Here is a 25,613-nt window from a genome sequence, read left to right as displayed (position 1 = left end):
TTTAGACCATATTTTCTAATTTGATCATTCTAAAGCCTTATACTTTTGAATTTTGAAATTTTAATCTTGACGTAAATGATTTATTAATCCATTAACTGGATTTTAGTGAATAATATATAGAAATGACAATCCGACATGATATCCCCATTATAGATATGTTAATATGTTTGTCCCATCAAATTTTGGAAATAATGAACTTAATGAATTTAAAATTATCATTTAGTGATGGCTGAAATTTTAAATTTAAAAAATATAAAAACCAAATGACTAAATTTAAAGTATAGGGATTAAATCCATAATTATTGTAAAGTACGTTTAACCTCAATTTTATTAGTTCCGCTTGTCTCAAATTAAAGTAGATGGTATCCTCTCAATGATATTATATGGATTATGAAAATGAAACATCACAATGAGTAATTTATTTGGGATAAATGATTTTATTATTACTAATATAAACAATTATCATCTTTATTACGAAAGATAAAATAGTGGCCATGAACAAAAAAAGGTTGAATTAAGTGAGTGGATTTAACTTAAAGGGATCACGGATATCTTATGAAGGTAACACACATAGAACAAGGTCATTGGACAAAAACTTAATTTAAGTAGCTTTGATAATGATGTATAATGAGAAGTTTAGTGCAGTACTTTTAGTGGATTGACTACTTCACTAAATAAATTTGTAATTAATAAATAAAAAGTTGTAATTTACTTACAAATTATTTTAACCCTAATTTATGTATATCCAATCGGTCCCTCCATCAGCTAAATATAACTTTGAACAAATTGCATAAGACCTGTGAATGAATGGATAAAACAGAATAGATTGCATGAATTACTATCTGCAATAAATACATTTTCTTGAACATTTTTCCTTTAAATATCACCACAAAAGTTCATTTTAAAAAAAATAATTTTTGCCTGACATTGTCGAAACCACTTTTTTATTGAATTTGAAAAACGGGAATCGACTTTGAAAATAAAATGGGAGTCACCACCGATCTTTTATTGAGGTGTGATAGGTTCACCATTAAAAAATGATTTTAGGTCTGCAAATTTTGAGAAAACAGGTTCGGGAGTCGGTTATGTACGAGGAAGGGTTAGCACCCTCGTGACGCCCAAAATTGGTACCGAATTGATTGTTTAATGTCTTAATGTCGAAATTTTGAAAAGATTTTAAAATACGATCCTTTTATCTTGAATAAAATGAATTGGATGATAAGGCTCATTGATTTCAAAGAAATAAATTGTCACACTCAATAAGTTAGAGTGCAACATTTCAAATCCTCAGAATTAAGTTTATCTTTTGACTTTTAAAACCTATGCATTTTGAGAAGGATATCTGATTATTTGGGTCAAATGAGAAAATCAAAACCCAGTAAGTTAGGGTTCGATTTCACAAAATTCCTAAATATCGAATATTGCCTTTATTTTTATTTTTTAGAGAAAATCCTTATCTCGAGAAAACAACATGACATATCCAATGCGTTAGGACACAACGTATCGAATTCCCGAGAATGAGTTTTTATGCGTATGCTTTGATTAAAGAATAATCTCGGTTATTTAGATTCGACGAGAAAAATTGGAACCCAATACGTTAGAGCTCAATTCTTTCGAGGATCCCAAATACCGAACTTTGTGTTATCTTTGAAAAACTTTTTGAATAAAAATGCTCTTGATACTTGAGTGATATTAAACGTAATTTTTTTAACAAATAAAAACAATGGAATAATAACGTACAACGCGAGGCGATAATTCGTAAACCCATATGTTAATGAACACAAATAATCCATAAATACCAATAAACAAATACCATACACATAAAGGCAATAATCTCACATCACATATAAATATCAACATTAATATTTAAAACCTAATAATAATAATAATAAAACTAAGAAACAAGCAAATTATCACAAACACCAACCCAATGTACAAGTTTTGAAATAACCAAAAACAGGAAAGAAAGAAAATTGTAAACCAATAAAGTGTAGGTATAAAATTTTAAAATAAATAATATGCAAGAAAATTTAAAATAGATAAAAATGGAGTTAATATATATATATATATATATATATGTGAAACAAAATATCTAAATAAATCTTAAAGTAAATATTACAAATGAGGAAAATCCAAATAAGTAATATATAAAATAATAATATCTATATATATATATATATTAATCTAAATAAATAATACATACATGATAATACATGTAAAAAAGTTGAAATGGGTGAAATATAATAAAGTAGGTTTTAAAAAGAAATAAATTATATATATGAGAATAAGTAAAAATAGAATAATATGGGATTAATAATATATCATAAATGGTATATAAATAATATTAAATTTACATAAAAATATATAGAATAATACATAATAAATTTGAAGAATGATACATGAAAACTTAAAATAATTATATGATAAATTTAAAATAATAATATGTGATAAATTTAAACAACATTCATAAAGGATTTAAAATAATATTAAGCACAAATATAAAAATAAAGTTAGATTTAAAAATTAAATATATCAAAAAAATAATGAAATATAAATACTTAAATGAGTTAAAAAAAAGCAAATTAAATCAAGCTAATAAGGATTAAATTGGTTTTAAAACAAAATCAGAAAGAAAAAAAGCGAAAATAAAATAAAATTGAAGGACAAAAATGCAGTGCGTGAATAACATGGGGGACTAATTGGGAAATATTCCCCATCCTCCCAAAATGCAGCTCTGCGATATGGACCAAAATGAAATGAAGAGAAAATTAAAGGGCGAAATTTAAAAAAGGAAAAGAACCGATTTGAACCCAGAACAAAAGAGAGAGGACCGAGAGTGCAATTATCCCTCCCCCTACCAAAACGCGCGGATCTAGCCGCGGTTGGATCGGGTCATCGGGTATGGCCGCTAAACGGCACCGTTTCAGAGCCATTGACACAGGCCCTAAACGGTGTCGTTTTTCACACTATAAATACCAACTTTAAAACCCTAAAATCAGCAGCATAACCTTAAACAGACTTAAAGAAAAACTAAACATTAGCCCCCCCATTTTCCTCTTCTAGGGTTTTGAAACCCACCTCGCAGATCGCTGTCAACGACCAGGCCGCCCTAGAGCCTTCAACCTTTGCTCGATCTCCGATGGCGACGGAGTAGGCAAGGTCAGGTAACTCTTCGCCCCTTAAACCCTTTTTTATTACCTCTATATGTATGCGACCAAAAAAACAGAAGAGATAAACCGCTCAGAAGAAAAATACAGAAAGAAAAACAAGAAAAAAAGAACCACCTTTCCAAAAATAATCGATCTTTTATTTATGTTTTTTCGATAACTTCGAACCTTTTTTTTTCTTGTATTCGAATATGCGTGTGTTCTCCTTAAAAATATTGAAAAATGGCTTTTATATAGCCGAATCGAAAAGAAAAATAAATCAAAATACATCATTTTTCTCTGCCCTCTTTTCCTGCTTTCTTTGTGTGCTGTGGGTTTTTGCAGGTGTACGGAGGCCGTACAGTGACGTGGCATGGTGCAGAGACTAGCTGGAGGCGCGTGGCGTGGAGCGCGTAGAGAGGAAGACCGAAGGCGCTGGAGGCTGTGCGGCCCAATAGGCTAGCTAGGGTTTACTGCTGTGTATTCTGGTGTTGGGCCATTTGGGCTGAGTCAGGTTTTGGGCCATAGGTTTAATTGGGTCTATAATCTGGGCTTAGTGTTTGTATTTTGGACTTTTAATTTGTTTTTATATTAGTTTATTTTTTAGTTTGCGGGCCTGGGCAAATATTAGGCCTTACAAACATATTTTCCAAATTATTTCTAACTTAACTTAGAACCAAAAACAAATTGCATGAACATCATTTCAAGAATAGCCATGTGAAGCAAGAAGAAAAAAAGGCACTAGGGCAAAGAAACTTTGTAAAGAAGCCAAAACTTCAAATGTAACAACATAGGATGGATCAAACCCAAAGAAATCAATAGCAACCATTAGTGCAAAACAGGTTCTCCCTAATGCATTGATCCATCCTTGTTAATGTAGAGCAACCTAATCCAAACCTATAACAAAAATATAGATAGACACAAGCAGAACCCAAGCAACAAAATAAAATTTGAGAGGGGACAAACACACATCAAATGAGAAGTCAATCCTGGCATGGAGAAGTCGACAACAAAGCCCATCAACTCCCTTTGAAACCCAAGCAGTGACAAGGGAAAAAGAAGAAAAAGAGAAGGATAGAACAAAGATGGAAGCAAAAAGGGGAAAGTAGAAGGAAAATGTAGTAGAAAGTGGAAGATGGAAAACAAGGTAGGGACAATGTGTCATGACTGACAAGAGGTCGATCATGCCATTGGATAAGACCAAAGGAAAAAGTTGGGTTTCCAAAATCCTAATACTAGGTTTGGATGGAAAGAAAATGAAAGGAAAGTAAAAGAGCTGAATGTGAAGGATGAAATGATTATTTATTATTTTGTTTGGATAGTTGAAATTGTTACAGCACGTTTGGTTCGCTGTAATGGAATAGAGGCGTAATGGAATAGAGGCTTAATAGGTAATTCTTTTGTTTGGTTGAATGTAATGGAATAGAGGCGTAATGGTATTCTTGTATTTGGTTGAATGGAATAGATGTGTAATAGCATAAGGAAAAAAGTTAAAATGACTAGAATACCCTTAGCAGAATTTTTTTAAGGTAGATGATTATTGTTATTGTTATTAAATTTTAATAAGATTATTAATATAAATAATAAATAATAAATAATTTAATCATATTTTAACATAATTGTTATAAAATATAATTTAATAAAATTGTTAATAAATATTCTTATATGAATTTACTAATAAAATCATAATATATAATACTAAAATATAATTTAAAATAATTATTATTAAATATAATTTAATAATAATATATAATTTAATAAAATTCTTATTCTTATATGAATTTACTAAAATCATAATATATAATACTATAAAATATAATTTAAATAATTATTATTAAATATAATTTATAATCTACTTTATTATTATTAAAGCGCAATACATATTTAATGTGCTAAAATATCATTTGTGGAACAAATAATTTAATTATTCTACAATAAAAAAATATTAGCGTAATAAATAACTTTAGAATTTTATTATGTTATACGGTTTTGCCACATCACAATACTAGTTTAGAATCTTAACTAAATTGTGTACAACAATGTTACAAATTTAACATTAACCGTAGTTTAGAATCAAGTTGATTATATCTAATGATCCAATTAATATATTATCCATATGTTTTTAATCAAGTTGTTTACTTGATTATATCTAATGATCCAATTAATATATTATCCATATGTTTTTAATCAAGTTGTTTACTTGATTATATCTAATTATTCAATTTTAATATATTATCCATATGTTTTTAATCAATTTGTTTACTTGATTATATGTAATGATCCAATTTTAATATATTATCCATATGTTTTTAATCAATTTGTTTACTTGATTATATGTAATGATCCAATTTTTATTTTATTTTTTACTCATGATTGGATTTGGTTTAATTTATAATGGTTCAAAAGTCGATATATATGTAATATTATTAAAATAATATTTTAATTTTAATTATTTAGAAATATTTTTAATTAATAAGTAGTATATGAATATACACATTTAATTAATGAGTTGTATATGAATATACACATTTAATTAATGCGTTGTATAAGTCTCGTAATTTCTCGGTTAAAATTTACAAACTACCTCAACTTAAGAAATTGATCCCAAATTCAAATAATTCAATACCAATAAAAATCGACTTATTACATCAACACTTGCAAAATATAACTATAAAAACATTACTATGGAGTAAACCATAAAAACAGTCAATTCTTTGGAATTGCGCTATAAAATACCTCTTGAAATGCAACTACGACTTGACACAAGCGATTTATGTCTGGAGCAAATCGGTAGCTAACAGTCCAATACCTACAGAAGTTCACATAGAACATCAATTTACTGGAACCTCACTTGTAAGAAATTTAACAAGGGTGCTAATATACAAAAGAATTTACACTTCTAAGCATTTTAAGCAAAGTTACAGCAAAGGAATCACAGTCAATCAACCAATCAACCTAGTGACAGACAGCCGCATTTTAAGCAAAAGAACGAGCAAAAGAACGAGCAAAAGAAAAGAAAGAACAAATAACAAGGGCAGAAGCATGCAATTCATTCAACAATATGAGGTCTATATCTATAGGTTCCGTAAAATACAAACAACAGGTTGCCATTCAAATGCCACAAGGATTTGGTTAAAAAAACTAAACACAGATCGTGAGCAGTAAGCATATTGTGAACCTTGAAAATATTGTGAACCTCCACAAGGAGGTGGAATGCAAAAAGCGAGAAGAATAGAAAACCGAACCATTCAATCAAAATGAGTTTTCCATCATGGGGCAAAAGCGACAATAAGTCTCAATGAAACCCAAGGCACGGGTTTCTAAAACCCTACATAACATCACTGAAAGAAGAAACTATGATTTACTAAAAGAGTATATACTGAGAAAGCAAAAGGTACAATGGTCACCAAGGCTCTAATCAAGCTTTAGATACCCTAAAAGTCCTATAACAACAATAAAGGAAGATATATTTCAAAGAAAGAAATATAACTTTAGTAACATAATTCAACAATAGTGATGCTCATGACTTTCATTCCAATCAATAATTTCAGAGCTCGGTGAAAAAGGTAAACAACAACAAGACTAAGTAGCAAAAGAACTACCCAATGTATCAGCTTCTTCTCGCCATTGGACACATGCCAAAACCTTTGAAATTCATTAAGCATATGTCACACAGATGGTATCAAAAGCAGTGAAATATTGACTAGAACCATAGTGAATCACTAGGAAGGTAACGTACTTACAAATACCAGTTGGGATTAAACCAGAAAAAGGGTTCACAATATTTTCTCAGACAATTAAAATGTTTAATGGTTTCAAATTAGCAACTAATTACAAACGGATACAATAATTGATGAAATAGACGCAATAAAAGCATCAAGAAGGAAATGAAGCTTCATCTAGCAACAAAAGACTAATTTCAAGTATGACATTGCCGTGAGATTGACATAGTTCATAAGATAAATGAAACTAAAGACCCATACAACATATCCAATGAGATCATACAACTATTCGATAGCATTACAATTCCATCTTGTCTTTGGAGTTACTAAGGGCCAATTAACGACCAAAAATACAATCCCATTGCGAAAACCGCTAATAACAATGCATTCACTAAGGTGCGCATGAGTATAATCAAGATGCAAATCACATGAGAAAAAAAGAATGATAATCCTACAATCAAAATGTTCAACAAAGCCCTCGGATCTCATAGCTATATCGGTCATTCACAGATTAACAAACTGGTTTTCATTAAAGAATTTATCAACCATCATCTGTGTCAATAAGAAGATAAATAGAATTATAGATAGAAAGAATAGAAAGAGAACAGGAAAGAGGAGAGTTATCGGCGGGAACCGGAAAGGATAGAGAAAGCGAAGGGAGGAAGAGGAAGAGGAAAAGGAATTGAACAACGATGATGATAGTAAATGCTCTAAAGTGAAAATCGATTGAATCGCTCCATTCAATGAGTTTTCCATCATTGGGCAAAATCCACTAAACCAAATCAGTTCTAAAAATAAACAACATTCGGCCGGTGGGAATAATCGGTGGGAATAAACAAATAAAATGATAAAAAAGAAAATCATGAGGAAGAAAATAAAAATCCGAGATGAAAAAAAGAGAAGAACCACTTACCGAAACAGTTGGGCCGGAGATCTGAGACGATGGAGTGTAGGGGTGAGCAAAACTCGATTCGACTTGAAAAAATCGAAAAAAAATTGAATTTCGAGTTAAACAAATCGAGTTATTCGAGTTAATCGAGTTATTCGAGTTAATCGAGTTATTCTAATCAACTCGAATTTTTTTTTGAATTTCGAGTTCGAATCGAGTTGAGTTTTTTAATTTGAATAACTCGAATAATTCGAATAATTCGAATATCAAACTATCATATTTTACATTTTACCCCAAACTCCCAAACCTTTTTACTTTTCCCTCAAAACTTTTACTCCTTCCCATTTTCCCCCCAAAACTTTTACTCCCCAATCTACCCAAAATCCATTTCCCACCAAAATTTTACTCTCCCATTTATTTTTTCTCAAAATTTTACTCCCTAAAACCCCCCAAACCCTCAAAACCTTTTATTTTTCCCCAAAATTTTTATTTCCTCCAACTTTTATTCCCTTCCCATCCCACCTCCCATCTACCCCAAACCCTCCCCCCTCCAATTTTTTTTTAATATTTTCCCTCCAAAATTTTACTCCCCCTATTTACTTTCCCTCAAACTTTTATTCTCCAAAACTTTTTATTTTTCCCTAAACTTTTACTTCTCACCCTTTACTCTCAAATAAAAATCAAAATTATCCAAAAAATCACTAAACATAAATAGTAATAATTTTATTTATATCTACTATTTATATTATTAAATTAAATTTCACATTTTATATTATTTATATTATTGAATTGTTTAGTCATATTGAATATTTATATTAAAATTGATTTATTAATTATGCCATAAAATATTAGTGTTAAATTTTATATTGGTATCAATTTCACATTTTATTTTTAAAATAATTTTATTGAAAATCATATTTTTACATTTAATATTTTTTAATTCTAAAATACATAGTGACAAGAATCAAGATAATTGAAACAACTAAGCAAGCAAAGAAGCTAACCAATATATAAAAATTAATAAATAAGTTATGAAGTGATGAAAGTTAATAAAAATTTGATTAAGGTGGACAAATTTTATTACGATGGGTGACAATGGTTACAAGGACCCAAAATTATTTTTAAAATTTAACTCGAACAAATATATTCGATTCGATTCGATTAAATTCCATCTCACTCGACTCGATTCGAGAAAACTTCAAATAAAGTTAGGATGATAAAATGAGATTCGAAAACTCGATTAACTCGAAAATTTTTGATTCGATTCGATTCGATCGAATGCTCACCCCTAATGGAGTGAAACGGGAGAGGCGATTTCGGGAGGGATGGAGAGGGAGAGGGTGGAGGTGATTTTGCAGAAACGGCTTCTGTTGGGAGGTCGATTTCGGCGATTTCGAAAGGGAGGGAGAGGGAGGGGCTGCAGGTCGATTTCGGCGAGGGTAAAACAGAGAAGGTTTTCGGGAATGCGTCCGTAATAGGGTAATCGTGGTTTTTGGAAGGGAATGCAAATCGGCCAGGAAGCAGGGAATATCGCGTTTACGTCCGTAACCGCATAAGCCCGTAATAGGGCATTACAGTGAACCAAGCGCAGGAATTGGTGGGGCGCGCGTAATAGAGGCATAATCGCATACCCAACACGGTGAACCAAACAAGCTGTAATAATAGAAAAATAAGTAATTGGTTAAATAATAAAATGGAAAGAAAATGATTGATTGTAAGATTTTTTAAAATTATAATATTTTTATAAAATAAATGTGTAAAAAATAAGGAGGATAAAAAATAATATTTATTTCCCTTGCTTTCTCCAATTTGAGTTAAATAAAAATTGAGCATTTTCAAGGAAAGCTAAAACACTAATTTTTCGTCCAATAAATTTTAGCTCGATTGATATAGATATTGTTGTCAATGCAGTAGGACTAGTGTATCATTTACACTTACATCAATGGTTTCAAGAATGCCCACTTATCCCTTTAAGTTTGGAGAATATCTCGTAAGTTTCTTTAAGATTTATTTACTAAGCAAATTTTAAATAAAAAGGTAATTTTACCATTGTTATTATTTATCTATGTAATATATATTTAGTTTATTTATTTTTGTATTTTTATTATAAAATAAAATTGAATATATATTATTTATTTCATAAAAAATATATTTGACTTCATGTGAAACTACATATTTTAATTTCATATTTAATTCAATTATATATCATCTTTGACGTGACTTCGTTAAATTATTTTATGTAAAATTGATTAGTTATCGTTACTTAGAAAGTTTTAATGAAAAAAATTATCAGAATATAATGGCTAAGGGTCCAATAAATCTTTGAACATAAAAAAAAAAAAAATCAATAAGGTCCCTTTAAAAAACACACACACAATTAAACTCTCAAAAGTCAGAAATTCATTAATTAAGTCATTTGACCAATAGTTTTTGATGTTAATTGTTATTAAGTTGATGTGGTCGTTAACGGCCACTAGGTCGATAGTCTTGAGGTTGACGTGGCATTTCACATAAGTAAAATTAATTTTTTTTTTTAAAAATTCTAGAATAGAGGTGCTTATGGGCTAAGACGGGTTTAGCTTGAACCCATGTAAGGTATTTAGATCAAAATTTCAAGTTCGGGTTCGACCCAACCCGAAAAATGAGCTTACTCTTTTTTTGTCCAAACTTGACCCGATTTAATAAAAGTAAACCTGGGCTCGACTCGACCCATCCATATTTGATTTTTTAAAATAATTTTTATTTAAAAATCTTTTAAAAAAAATATAATGTACTAAATGCGTTAAAGACGCTAAAATAAAAGTTTTCTAACACATTAAAAATATTTATATTAAAAAACACTACCTTAAATATAATAAATATTTTATTATATTAAAAAACACAAATAAATATAATAAAATTTTATTTTACTAAATATAATTTTTAAACATTTATATTTTGGGTTGGGTTATTTAGTTTGGCAAGTGTTTGTTTTTTTAGGTTTTGGGTAATAAGTTTAGTTGTTATTGGGTTAGTGATTTAATATAAATATAAATATATATATATATATATAAAAACTTATTATTTAACATATATAATTAATATAATAATTTTTTATAACATAATATATTTGGGCTGTGTTGGACTTGGGCAGAAAAATCTTATCCAAAGTTCAGCTCATATAGAAATAGGCCTTAAATTTTACCTAAACTTATTTTTCAAGTATTGTATTTTGTCTAAATCCTCCTATTTTTTAAACGGGCCTAAGCGAGTGGCCCGGCCTATAAGCAGGTCTAGTCCAAAATGAACCTGAATAAATAGACATTCAAGTTCATTTAAATTTGGACATTTGTTTGTCCAAATTCAATTTACATGTAGTTTTCTAAATTATAAAAAATATATAGAAATTAAAAATATATATAGAAAACGAGGAATAAAAGTTCAAAAAATATTATTTTACAAATCAAATTTAAAATGAATCGAGACAAATAAATGTCCAAGTTCATTTGAATTTGGACATTTATGTGTCAATATTCAGAACATAATTTTTAAATTTATAAAATATTTAAAATTTATTAAAAATTGTAAAAGATTATTAAATTATAAAACAGAAGAAGAAATGGAGGTTGTTGCTTTTGTCACTATTTCACCATAGGCAAATTCTCTCTCTTAAGTTGATGTTGTTGGCTTTTTCTTTGATCTAATTTGTAGATTACGGCATTGGTGTTTGACAACCATTTTCATTATTAGTTACTACTTCAATGCAGGATGTAAAATTGCAATATCCAAAAATTTACATCTTATTGTGTGGTTAAACATGTGTATAAAAAAAGAGATACATCCAAATAAAGTTATATATACTCTTTTTAACAGATTTATTTTCAACTTGAATTTTTATTTTTATTTTTAATATCTTTCTATATTTTTAAAGTTTATATGGTGTAAAATAAGGGTAAGCGTTCGATCAAATCAAGTGAAAAAATTTTGAGTTAATTGAGTTGGTGAGTCTTATTTTACTGAGTGACATGAAATTTGGGTCGAGTGAAATGAAACTTTCTCGAGTTTTGCTCATCCTAATTTAAAAAACTACCTCTAAAATGAATTTGGACAATCATTTATTCAAATTTAATTCTTGTAGGTTAGAACTGCGTCTCGGTTAAAGGGCTTAATTGATAACTTTTTAACATAAAAAGACTTAGGGTGAGTTTGGATGGGTTGTACGTTTACCCACGGTTAGTGTAAAAATAGCGGTGGCGGTGAGATTAAATACTATAACGTAAGACAAAAAATAAGCTAAACACACCGCACCGCACTGCACCAATCGGCCATCCCAACCCACCTCACCCTTACCTTAATTGGGTAAAATTTTCACTGAGAATTTTATTTTAAAGGTTGATGGGCTTATTGGAGTTTTCATTTTTATTATTTTAAAAAAGATCTTTAAAAAAATAATAAAAAAATTGTATAGTCGGAATCTGTAGGCGCTTTGGCGCAGCCATTTTCGATCTACCTTTCTTCTGATCGATCAGTCAAAACATACACATAAACACCATAAAGAACCTCTTCATTTTCCTCTTCTTTCTTTTATGAAACTGTAAGTTAAATAAAATCGAATCCTCATGGCCCTTTCAATGGCGGTTTCACGGCTTAGGAACCCAGTTCTCTCAAGAGCTCTCCCATCTCTGTTGAGAGCTCGTTTTCTATCTTCCTTCGCCTCACCCACACCACTTTCTCGGTATTTTTAACCTTCTTTCCATTTATTTATATGTACATGAACGGTATTGTATACTTGCAATGATAATCATCGTATGCATCTGATCGGAAACTTTTTTGATGCAAGTAATAATTTTGACAGCTTGGGTTTTTCTTTTCTTTTTCCCTGTGAGAATTTTAGTTTAGAAATCAAATAGGGATTTGCATTTTAATGTTCTTTTTTTGTTAATTGGACAAAGTAGTGATATTCAGAATTGGGTTTGTGAGAATTTTTGTTTTGATATGAGATGGAGAATTTTAGGCTTATTTATTATGTTACATTATGCATAAGGTACTTGCTATCTAAATTTTTTCACTTGTATACCTTATCAGCAACCTATTTCCTTTTGTTCCAAGTGAAATATAGCAGTTTAGCATTTTAAGTTCACTCTTATGATGTAGGACTATGGTTCTTAATTACGATTTTTCTTGGTCATTTATATGATATGCCCTTTAATTCGTGTTGAGTGCAGCACCTTTACATGAGTTTCGGTTGTTTTGCTTACGTCCCTTTTTACTGATTTGCTGCTGCAGCAGTTCAAATGTGGAAAGGCCTTTCAAGGACTGGGATGGATCTTGCTTAAGGTTTGCATTTATTGGATTCCTATTTCTCAGGAGTAAAATTTATTACTACTTCTTTTTAGTCATTTGTGCAATGGTTTTACTTGTGTAATTATTCATGTACCTGCTTTAAAACCTATACCCATTATCTTTGTATTTGTCAGGGTGACCTCTTTTGCTTGTGTAATGCAAATTTTTAGCCAAACAAATATTAGGGGATAACTTTTAACTGAAGTTTGTGTTGGGTCGATGTTGTTTTCCCTTCTTAATTTTCCAACCCAAAACTAATACATTTTTGTTTAAATAATGGAATTGTGTTGAAGTTCACTCAATTTGGTTTATCATGCCTCTATTTGGACACGTGTAGCTGGATTGCATACTTTCTGAATCTTACCAGCTTTTCCCCCCCATAGCAGGTCCAATGCTTTGTCCACCATAATTGGAGTATACGGTAATTCATCAAAGTTCAAGGTTGGTATTTAATTTTTACTTGTACTGTTCTACAATAAGGTTGTTTTCAGATATAATAGGTTTTGCAGTTGCAGATTGGAGTTCGCCATTTCTCTTCTTCAGGTATATTCCATCTTTACTTCAAAAATTTTCCCTCTTCCCATATAGGGCTATCTAGTTTTTAAATTTTTGACAGCGTGCCTCTGAGTGGTTTACTTTTCATTGCATTTTTTTCCATTTCAAGTAACTGTAAAGTAGATATGATCTTATGATTGGTATCTGGGTCATAAAAAAAATGCTAACTAGATTAGCCTGACTGTTTAGTCTCTTTGTCTATCTATTACAAAATCGACTTATTGGTTCAGTCTACTTATAGTACTTAGTGGCTGTTGCATGAATTTCTTGCAGTAGAGTCATAACCTGCACTTGGCAAATGCTGGGCGCTGATTTTATGTCTTAATGCCAGTCATGGATATTTATCTAGGCAAAGGGCTATTTACTTGTAAACTTTCATAAAATTTTTGTATATTTTGAAGTAAGAATCATCTATATTTTATTAATCAGAAACAATTTTGCATGAGGAGTGGCGGAAATTCTAAAAGCCAATTTACTAGATTATTTGGTATTAATGGTACAAGTATTCTTATGTATGATACTACAGTTCATTATTAGATTTCTCAGTATTTATAAATCTGCCTGGCCAAAGAGCACTTAACTTCCTAGCCTGAGTGATATATACTATGTGCCAAAGAATTAGCTGTTCCTACTTGTAGGTTATTGGTTGGATGTCATGTTTACCTCTCTGATGTCTAAGGACAAATGCTGGTTACGCTGATAGTGAATCAGTACATTGTCTTTGTGCAAGATATATTTGAAAATATTTTACTTATATTCTTCAGCTTACATGTAAATTATCTCAATGATTCAAATTGGAATGTATCACTTCTGGTTATGTGAGTTAAATAATTTTCCAGTCTCATAATGCATTGGTGGGCTGTTGGGCCTTAGCGTAGCTTTAAAAGTATGGGGAGGGGTTAGAGTAGGTTCTGGGTTCATGCCTACTTATTAAAATGGTAAAAGTTTCCTCTTCTTTTGCAATTAGGTTTTGCATGTGTCCTTTTGTTGTGATATCTGCCAAAGATTTGTAACCTTGCTTATCACTAAGTTATGCTATTACAGACCTTCCAGAGCATACAGTGCTGGGGATGCCTGCTTTGTCTCCAACAATGGTAATATATTTTGGAAAGCTAAACCTCATAAATTTGCTAGGATATAGACTTCCTCCTGTTATTCCAATGGTCAAGCTTGTGATACTTGTTGCTCCTGTGCAGAGCCAAGGTAACATTGCAAAATGGAAGAAGAAAGAAGGAGATAAGGTCAGTTATATAAGTAATTACTGGAAACTGTAGGTTGTATGGGGTCTTTACATCTGAACTAGATATAAACTAAAGATGATTGTTAAAAAAGAAAAAGAAAATCTTGTGATAGGTTGCAGAGATTTAATTTATTTAATTCTTTCATTATGATTTATTTCCTCATCATTGATGCTTATCTAACAGATTGAACCTGGTGATATACTGTGTGAAATAGAGACAGATAAAGCGACACTTGAGTTTGAATGTCTTGAAGAAGGGTAAACTATATTCTTTCTTACCGCTTTAAGTTTTTTCAACTTACACGGTTTCTGATTTATGGCCTAACTTATTCCTTAGAGTGGCATAGTTGGTAATCCCAGTAAATGTTGCTCTGCCTATGGAATTTTCAGTTTCCTTTTACAACTTTCTATTGCTTCATGTGATCCCTTTATACAGCTTTCTTGTGGTGTTTCATCTTGTTAATCTTGACCGAAACGCACACCTGAATTATTGAATTTCATTACCATCCTTAATTTCTGTTACCTTCGCTTATGGTTGGAGTGCTTATCTGCAGGTTTTTGGCCAAGATACTAGTACCTGAAGGTTCAAAAGATGTGCCTGTGGGGCAACCCATTGCAGTAATGGTATTTTATTCTTTTGTCAATCCTTTATTGGCATACAATAAATAAATTTGTGAAATCTGATTCTTTTTGAATTTTTCTAGAAGCAAAGAGTCTTGCTTGGCACTTGGTGATTTTCTTATCCTCTGTATCATGCCTTCTACACTCATTTCTGATCTAATAAACACCTGCTCTGCTTACCAATTTTTTCTAGTCAACCACTTCTTTTTATGCTCCTTAGAATTCGATAAAGGTTAAGGAATAACAACAATATAAATAGGGCTTATGCTCATAAAAATTGTAAAAAGTATCAACAATGTCATTGGAAAAGTACCTTCTGATTAACAATAAAATTTATCTTATTCTACAGTGAATAGCTTTTGATATCTGAATTTGTATTTTTTATGCTTTTTAATAATAAATTTCATTGGGTACCAACTATGCAATGAACAGTTTGTTAATACTAATTTGAATGTGTTCACAAGGTTGAGGATGAAGAAAATATCACGAAGATCCCTTCTACACTTGGGGCTGGATCGGATGTTGAGGAAAAAACAGCTCATCAGGATGTCAGAAACTCCGAAAAGGAAGAGGAACCAAGTTCTACTAACATCAAAGCATCGGATCTTCCTCCACACATTGTTATTGGAATGCCAGCACTCTCTCCCACAATGGTAAGAAAATATAGGTTAAAACATGAACCTACTTTTCTGGCATTTTTACTGCAAAGCTTATGTTTGCCTTTTCATATTTTCTTATACAGAATCAGGGTAACATTTTCAAGTGGACGAAAAAAGAAGGGGAGAAGGTTAGTTTTTATTAGCACACATTATGTGATTACTTTCAAATGCTATCTCTTTCTATTTGAGTGAATAATGACCTTGTTCCCATCGATATGCCTAACTCTATTGAGCAGATAGAAGTGGGGGACATTATATGTGAGATTGAGACTGACAAAGCTACCCTTGAATTTGAGAGCCTTGAAGAGGGGTAATCTTCTTTCTTGCTTTGGAGTTTATTGCTGATATGTGATAGCAAGCCTGTAGGGCAAGCACCAATGGACACCAATAGATAGTGTAAACTTCATGCTAACTTAATTTCTTTAGCTGATCATTTGTTACTTTCTCCATCGAAAAGGATGAGAAATAGTGTATCAAGCACGAGTCTTTCAAAATGGTTCTTCTAGACGTGTTCGATATGCCTCAAGATGAGAATCTCCTTTGGATAGTAACTATTACTATTTTATACTTGTTTTCAAGGGAATTTGACCATATTCATATATGCTCATTACGCTTGGCTGTCAGCAAAACCAAGGCCTTTTTAACTATATACCCTCAAATCATTGGGCATAAACATCATTGTGAGGCATAAGCATGGGTTTTCCATAATGCAAATATAGCAGGACTGACAGTTTAAAAAAAAATACTACTAATAAGATGCCAAATTAAGAACACATCGTTGTGAAAAAATTGGACTGTATTTATGTGGTTAGATAAGTCAAATCCTATGAAATTGACCACAATAGCTGGTTGAACACAGTTCAATCAAGAAGCAAGGATTTTTTTTCTATGGGTTAATAGCAAAAGAAAGGTTTTCTTGGATTTGAGATTGACATGATTTTTATTTCTATGGTTAATTTCTGTTAATTATAAGCTTACAATTGTGAGTTGAAATTGTTGGGTGCAGCTACCTGGCAAAGATACTGGCTCCTGAAGGTTCAAAGGATGTGGCTGTGGGTCAACCTATTGCAATAACAGTAAGTTGTCATTATGTGCTTTTAAGTTGACTTATTTCATATTGCTGTAAATTGACATCTCTATATTTAGTCACAGAATTTTTTTGAAGTCAAGTTAATGGCAATTACTTCAAGCACATGGTTACTAATGCTTCTTACTTTACAAGGTTGAAGATCCAGATGATATCGAAGCTGTGAAGACTTCTGCTTCTGGTGATTCAGCTGTCAAAAAGCAAGAACCAACACAGAATGAATCAAAAAGTGAAGTTAGAGAACAGAAGTCTGGTTTTACAAAGATCAGTCCATCGGCCAAGTTGCTTATTTCGGAATATGGATTAGATGCATCATCATTGAAGGCATCAGGTCCTCATGGTACTTTGCTTAAAGGGGATGTTTTGGCTGCAATTAAGTCTGGAAAAGGATCTCCCAAAATTTCTCCATCTGAGAAGTCAAAACCATCACCTCAAACCAGCTCTCAGAAATCTCCTTCTGTGAGGCCTGAGTCAAAGGCTCCCCAGCAATCAGATTCTTTTGAAGACTTGCCCAATACTCAAATACGCAAGGTACGTTTCATTGACCTGTTATAAGGGAGCTGATATGAAAGAGACTTTGGCATTGTACTTTCTAACTAGGTCAATATTTAAAGATAAAAATCAACCTATTCATAAACTTTAGATTGATGTTGGAAATTGGAAAAATTATGCATAACAAATTCAACAAAAGAAAATTAATATGTATGTGCTAAAAACTGATGGTAAAGGCAGATGGTAACGTTGAAGATTTTGGAAATAAAATGGTGCTAGGAGCTTTGCCAAAATTGGGAGGTTTACATGAGTGCATTTGATTGAAGTTAAAGGGAGCAACAGTTGAAGGACTTGGTTTGCAGAGTTTGCATGTAATTGTTTAATCACTCAGTTGCATTGACAAGTCAATTATTTTAAGCTGAGTTCGCTTAAAGGACCCAGGCTTTGATGGCTATCGCACAATAGATTTGCAGGTTATTGATTGAATAGGATGAGGGATTTGAGTCTTAGGGTTTTCTTATTTTATTTTATTTTATTTAAACTTATTCTCTGCTTCTTGGACCTGTGTCGACATGGCACAGACAAGGGCACGGGATATAGGTTGGATCCATTGTACTCTTGTGACTGGGTGAGGAGAGAAGAAAAAGACAGAAAAAGAAGGAAAACAAAAGCGGGTGGGACAGAAAATCTCGATACCCAATACAAAGAGAAGCTGACACAATTAAAAAGGGATGAACCTTAAAAAGCAAAAATGTAATTAAAAAAGTAAACAAGTGAAGTTAAAGAAAAATAAAAAATGTTGAAAAAAACCTCTGTATATTAATTTTATGTTCGAAGGCCGGAAATATTTTTAATCAAATGTACAAATCCATTTCAAAAAATTATTAATATATTTTAAATTAAACTTTATTTTTCAAAATGATTTATAATTGATAATGGTTAAAAAGAAATTTGTGTAATCTATAGAATATAAAGCTCAGTATGTTTTTAAACGGTCATGTGATCAAATCAAGATATTTAAGAGATTGGGGAGCATGCTGTTTTTCTGGGTTCCATTTTCAGGCGTGCCTTTCAGATTTTGTTGGTGTCAAATGCATATGGAATGGCCATATAATTAGCAGTATTCTCAAAGAAGAACTTCAATCTAAGTAGTTGGAAGAAAAATGTCTGTTACTGCTATAACATCTGTTGAGTGTTGAGAACCTTTTAATTCGTTGTACTGTCAAATGTTGTTAATAGTAAGACATATTTGAATCGATCTACTTGTTTGGTATTCTTGGATTTCTCCTTTCATGCATTTTTTCTTACTAAATTTTATATTTGAATAGTGTTCTGACCAATCTCTATTACTTAGTACTTTGTTTTATGTGGTTTTAATGAGTTAATGATGGAAAGTTGATGTATTGGTGAACACTTGGTTCCTTCTTGATACTGCATTTTTGTTCATTCTGCAGGTTATTGCAAGGAGGTTATTGGAATCTAAACAGACTACACCACATTTGTATTTATCTTCAGGTTGGAACATAAAATATTTATCTACAAGTTTTAGTAGCATTTAATCCTTTGAACTTAACAGTTTTATTGTGTTCATCAGATGTTGTACTGGATCCTCTTCTTTCTTTTAGGAAGGAGCTTAAAGGTATTGAATAGATTCCCGTATAATCAAATTGATTTTCCATGTCCTTGGTTTGGCTTACTGCTAATTGTTCTATTCTTTCTTAATTTGCAGAGAAGCATGATAATAAAGTTTCAGTCAATGACATTGTCATAAAAGCGGTTGCAGTTGCTCTAAAAAATGTACCTGAAGCTAATGGTAAGACGTAGTTTTGTTAAAGTTGGGTCCTCTTTGATTTCTGAGTAAACATGATATAGGAGCCAAGCCAAGGCAAGTAATAAGAGCATATGATCAATTGTAAGATGTAAAGATTGCTGGAGTTGTTGGGTGATATTTCTCTCCTGGACTAGATTCCAATCTGTTTTACTGCTGTAAACATTGGAAGTCCCACATTTTTAAACTGATGCATGTCAAAAAATGTGTTTTGAGTTCTTTTGTAAAAGAAAAAAAATTGTATTTATTCTTTTATACCTTTATGTATATTTTTACCGTTGAGTTGTCAAATTATTTGTGGGAGGTAGCCTGCTCTCATTCCATTCCCAGCCCTGCTTGCTATTTCACTCTCAGACCAGAACTTTAATATTCCTTAACGAGGGAAATGCCCCTAGACTGTGGGGTCATTTTGTTTCTAATTTTCTGTTAGTTGTTCAACATCTAGTTTGTAGTTGCTGGTCTATAAATGGTTTTCAGCTTAGTCTGAAAAGATAATTCTGGTGACTGTATTCATGCTGTATAAAATATTTCTTCACTTTGATATAATCTGAAGTTCTTACATTAGGACTAGGTGAGTGTATGAGCCCTCCTTTAACATCTCAATGAGGAAAAAGAAAATGTTTTGTGTTAATAGTACAATGTGGCATTGAAGAAGTTTCGAACTGAATGGGCACTAAGATTACTAATTTGTTTGAAGTTTCGTATGGGAAGGGAACTAGGGTTACTAATTTGTCAAACTATGTATAAGAAATTCCACCATCAAATTACAAATTTATGAGTGCTTTTTTATAGAGTGGACAATTTGCACGTAACTTGTTTCCCTTCAGTGACAATTTAGCTTTCACCCAAAATTACAGCCTTTTAGCTTATTTCTAACTAAAAAGTATGCTATGTCAATGACTGCAGCTTATTGGGATGTTGAGAAAGGGGAAATAATTTTGTGTGATTCTGTTGACATATCAATTGCAGTTGCTACTGAGAAGGTACGCTTCCAATAACATGTTCTCAGGTTCTATGGACCAACCTGCTTATTATTTTATTTGCATTGCAGGGGTTAATGACCCCAATTGTAAGGAATGCCGACCAGAAATCCATTTCATCGATCTCCTCAGAGGTACTTTCATCTTCAACCTCTACCCGCTTTTTAGTTTAACAATTTTGTTTGGCTCCACTACCCATGTGAGCTTGTGCTTTCTCAATTTTGAGCTTGTTAGATCTAGGTAGATAACATAAGACATACTTGGACATGCTTGCAACAGTGTTTCTTTAAATATCACCAAAAACTGCGTATAGAGCTTAAGTTAAACTAGATGCTTAAAACAATCTGCAATGTACTAGATGATAGTCAACAAGGGCAGAATTACAAGCTAATTTTCATTCTTCTGGTCTGTTTCTTTTCAGTTAATATTTTATTAATTGTCAATTTAAATTCTTGGTTTGGTTTATCTTGCTTATCTTCTTTAACTTGGCCTTCAGGTCAAGCAACTAGCGGAAAAGGCACGGGCTGGGAAGCTTTTACCAAATGAATTTCAAGGAGGAACATTCAGGTATGGATTTTATTTATACATATGGGATGTTAGTTCTCACACTGCCTTTTTAATAGTTGGAAGAAATATTGAGAAATTCTAATTTTTGCAGCATTTCAAATCTGGGAATGTTTCCCGTCGACCAGTTTTGTGCGATTATAAATCCCCCACAGGTAACTCCCTCTCTCTCTCACACACACGCATGTACATATGCTGAGATTGAGCTGAATATTTGCTCTCACTCGCACCCAGCTAGATTGTCTATGTCAACATCATGTGCCTTTGCCGAGCAAACATTAATGTTGCTTCAATTTATGCCTTCCACAAATAATATGTTACATTCAGGCCTTAAACTTCAGAAGTAGTTGGTCTAATGACATTTTTTTAAAACAAAAAGTGATAAATTTGGAGAATCATAGTTCTGCTTTTGCCATTTGTTGATAATATTCATTTTGAAAACAGTGGTGATCTCCTTTTTTCTTTGTACTTTTTCCTAGAGGCAATATTTAGAATATCAAAGCCACTAATATATTTTGCTATTAGAAAGTGATCTGGACATCATAAGGTGCTATAAATCTCTGTATGTTGTATTGGCAGGCTGGTATTCTCGCTGTTGGTAGAGGAAACAAATTTGTCGAACCGGTGGTTGGAAGTGATGGTAATGCAATTACCCTTGTCAAGTATGCTTCCCTATACTTCATGCTACGAAGTATTTTTCGTTTCATATATTGAAATTTCGTGCAGGGATCGAGAGGCCTGCAGTTGTGACAAAAATGAACTTGACGTTATCTGCTGATCATCGTGTATTTGATGGCAAAGTTGGAGGTATGCAGTGGTGCAGTGGTGCAAGTCTTTTTAATCACTGATCTAAATACAAATCTTCTGATGGATGGTGTATATATACTTTAGCATGATGCCTGCCTGAGATTTCTGCTATTTTTGTTGCAGGAGCATTTGTATCAGCATTAAAAGCAAATTTCAGTGATATTCGGAGGCTTCTTCTATGATTACATTTTTGTTGTTGAGATTCCAAGATATCAGCTGTGGTGCAGAGATGTCTTTCATAAAGCTTGCCAATAATTCTTCAAACTGATCATTTTTATGTCCCGGAACTTCCATTGTGCGACAGACAAATCGTCGTGCAATCCTGGTTATCGAAATTTTTTTACTTCAACTTAACGGGAACCAAATCGTTTCTGATGTAGAATTTTGCATTATATTTTCAGTTTACCATTTTCTTCAGGGCTTTTTATGCAATTTCATGTTTCCATCTGATAAATAAAGATGATGTATGATGGGAAAATGCAAATACTGAAATTTCCAATGACATTTCTCATGTATACAATTCCTTTTCTTGGTGGTTTTAATTGAGATTCTGCCTACTGAATTGACCTATACATTACATGCAACATTTCTTTACATATCATCCAAGTTTTGTGATACATTTTTTCTAAAGGTCATCCATGGCAGTGAATGGTTACAATGACAGATCAAAATCAATCTATCCTAAAGTGCAAATAGAACGTAACATAATTCTCTGCGTGAAACAGAATATATTCAGAAAGGGTAAAAGTACAATATCGATAATTGTAAGTTAGATTGTATTTTGTTTCATTTATTAAAAAGAAGAAGATAAATTAGTCTCTATATGAGTAAATTGGTTCTAGTGTTAAAAAATTATCTATTTCTACGGTTAAAATTGGTTTCAGTATGTTAACATGAGGCATACATCATTGTTTGATTATTCTGCCAATCATGTCAGTTTTTAATAATAGAAATGAATAAATTTTTTAGCATAAAGTACCAATTTTCTTTTTGATATAAAATATAGAGATTAATTTGCTCATTTTTTAAGTAGAGGGAGCAAACACCTAGTATAAAGACCTCCATGATATTTTTACCGACAAATTTTTCTTTGATACATGGTACTAATACGGTCAGTCTACTTCAATCAAGGAAACTTGAATATTGATGCAATGTATTGTAATAAGCAACAAGGTTAAAGTCAACATAAAATGATTAATTATCAAAATTTGGAATATTTCAGAGATTCTGGTCAGAATTTGAAGTAAAAAAGAAAACAGTTCTCACAAGCAACACAAATCTGATGAACACCGGAGTTCGTATACGTCTACTGCAAGAACCATGAGGCAGGGCCTTTCACGGCGAGGGGATCACACCACTGAGGGCCGAAGCCAGCAGCTTTCCTTGCTTTCATTAAAGGGTGGTTTCAATGGTCCCCTAAAGTGTGTCCTTACTATTGCATGAAATTTCTGAATCACCTCTTCACTTTCCTTATCCATTTGAGTCTCACTTCTGCCTGCTTCACTTTCTTCCAGTGCCAGGATATCTTGATACAAAGATGGATTTCTGGATCTCAAGCAAAGATACTTAAACCACTTTACTCCAGCAGCACAATGTGTAATCTCCTCTGGGTAAACTACTCTCTCCAGTAAATCAGCTGTGTCATCATCGCCTCCGTTACGGAACCTAGAGATGGTTGTTGGCAAAACATCAAGTCCCCTAGCCTGCATCATATTTCAGATGATTCATCAAAAGTTAACATTTTGTAAATTAGTGCACATGTTGCATATTTAGATGCACTAAGTCCACCGTCTTTCATTTCATTTACAAGGTTCCGAAGATATTCACATGAAATAAACTCATTCCATCATTACTTAAGACCCCAAAGAACTTTCATATGCATTCCTTTGTGCGTTCTTTCCCTTTTTATATATATATATATATATGCTCTGATAATCAATCACCGAAACGGATCAAGTCCTTAACTTTCCATCACATAACAAGTATAGTAAGGGAATTTAAAACAGAGTATTTCTGCAAGAGAAGCTCACACCATCTATTAGGAGTATAGGAAGGCAATCGGCAAGCAGGCCTTTTCATCGAGTTCATAAACTAATAAGGAAATAAGTGACTATAATTGTCATCAATGCAATGTTATCCCCAGAGCTTATCAGTATTAAGGCCTTAGTCCAATGCTTCTAAAATAGCAGATGAGTACAAGAAAATCGTGCACCTCATGGACGCAATGCTCAATTGCCAATCGAGCCAATAGGTCCTTGGATGTAGCGATTGCAGAATCCCATAGCCCATCATGAGCAGGTAATGCACCATAAGAAGAACCAAGCTCCTTAAGCCAAGCTGCAAGCAGGCTGAAGTGCCGGCCTTCATCTTGAGCTACCTTCACAAAATCCGTAAAGAATTCTCTTGGCATTGCTTCTTTCTTACCGAAACGAGCAATTATATCCTTCATCAAATTGATAAACGAAGATTAATGGATACACACAAATACAGAATACTTCTTCCAAAATCATCAATTCCTCAAAACTCAAAAGTTGGACCAACTCAAGCCATAAGACTCCATATTTATACAAGAAACCTTTAAAATTAGAAATCCTTAATTCCCAACAATCAACTGAAGACGTGACAAAATTTCAATTTGAAGCCTTTAATTGTATGAATGGATCCCAATTCAAACTCCAAACGTTGTCAAATTCTATTGGAATGTCAGTCAAGCATTCATTACTAAAAATCAATGAGCTCACTGATTATCAAAAGGGTAGATATTCTTCAACCTTAAATGCCTTGAAACAATGAAATCAAACCATAATCATAAACCAAAACAACTAAATAAAAACAAAAAGGTACCCAAGACAAGTCAATAGCCCAACTCTCGGTATGCACAAGACTATGCACAATGGCTTGCCTGCTCTGCAAGCTACCTGCTTTCCCAAGCTTTGGCATCAAACTTGGCGACACCAACTTAACCTTAAAACAAAAAAACGAAAAACCCATAATCTTTTTATTGAACCATTTCAATAGCAGTTAACGTATGGGGAAATCGAGGGCAGTTGCTACGTACATTGGTGAGCCTGGCGGGGCGATTGGGAACGGGAAGGTCCTGCGATGGGTTGTAGGGACGGGTGATGGTTCCTTGGAGCCATTTGGATGCCACCGACTCATCTCTCGCTCGCTCACAATTGTGGAAAACAGTACTAAGAGATAAATTTAAGATGAAATGGGTAAAATTTACTTTTTGGTACTTGAATTTGGTTTTATTATTCATATTAATATTATTTTTTAGGGGGTTAAAATTGGTATTTATGTTTAGTTTGTTAACATTAAAAAATATTTCACCAAGCAAAAAGCTTAATTAGAAATTTCACAAAAATTAGTATAAAGTTTACAGGGCCTCTAAGATTATGAAGAAGCTATTCATTTTCCTTTCCGTCCTATTGAAGAAAAGACCTTCGGCATGATGGTAGTAGAGTAGTCGATCTGATCTCGCGCGCGGGCGGATAGAAATGCCTATAGATAAGGTAGGCGAGGGTAGCTTGCCGGCAAAGGGCGTGTATGGTAGTCTTTTGTTTGAACAAGCCTTGTTACTACAGCTTCTTACTAAAGAAAGAATGCCATACTATCGAACTATAGGCGAGATGAAGCAAGCAAGGGAAGAGTTCCGACAAAGCGATTGTAGTTTCTTCTCATTTATCTTTTAAGTTTTC

At 32.4% G+C, this 25,613-nt stretch overlaps 2 protein-coding genes across 13 annotated transcripts; one reads left to right on the top strand and one right to left on the bottom strand.

The window, feature by feature from the left end:
* The first annotated feature begins 12,171 nt into the window (after positions 1-12,171).
* Positions 12,172-22,484, top strand: LOC105776709 (dihydrolipoyllysine-residue acetyltransferase component 1 of pyruvate dehydrogenase complex, mitochondrial). 12 transcript variants are annotated; one of them, XM_012599559.2, is made up of 23 exons: positions 12,172-12,471; positions 13,026-13,073; positions 13,466-13,520; positions 13,589-13,622; positions 14,679-14,728; positions 14,831-14,875; positions 15,059-15,132; positions 15,429-15,498; positions 15,960-16,148; positions 16,238-16,282; positions 16,391-16,464; positions 17,161-17,230; positions 17,377-17,772; positions 19,188-19,248; positions 19,328-19,372; positions 19,463-19,546; positions 20,468-20,544; positions 20,613-20,675; positions 21,038-21,108; positions 21,200-21,260; positions 21,685-21,745; positions 21,832-21,912; positions 22,036-22,484. In XM_012599559.2, the coding sequence occupies exons 1-23, from the start codon at positions 12,356-12,358 to the stop codon at positions 22,092-22,094; spliced, it is 1,929 nt and encodes a 642-aa protein (XP_012455013.1). In that variant the 5' UTR covers positions 12,172-12,355; the 3' UTR covers positions 22,095-22,484. The 12 variants fall into 12 exon arrangements, with proteins under 12 accessions (XP_012455013.1, XP_052477851.1, XP_052477850.1 ...); XM_052621891.1 differs by having other exon boundaries at positions 13,580-13,622; XM_052621890.1 differs by having other exon boundaries at positions 13,463-13,520; positions 13,580-13,622.
* A 602-nt stretch (positions 22,485-23,086) lies between these two features.
* On the bottom strand, positions 23,087-25,270 carry LOC105775612 (uncharacterized). The gene is given in 5 exon segments (XM_012598112.2): positions 23,087-23,303; positions 23,305-23,615; positions 24,125-24,355; positions 24,757-24,876; positions 24,971-25,270. Coding segments are annotated over 5 exon segments (951 nt in total). The 5' UTR covers positions 25,175-25,270; the 3' UTR covers positions 23,087-23,218.
* Between the last annotated feature and the right edge of the window lie 343 nt (positions 25,271-25,613).

The sequence above is a fragment of the Gossypium raimondii genome, chromosome 10 (genome assembly GCF_025698545.1).
Source record: "Gossypium raimondii isolate GPD5lz chromosome 10, ASM2569854v1, whole genome shotgun sequence".
NCBI lineage: Eukaryota > Viridiplantae > Streptophyta > Magnoliopsida > Malvales > Malvaceae > Gossypium > Gossypium raimondii.
This window is presented reverse-complemented; position numbering and strand designations above follow the sequence as displayed.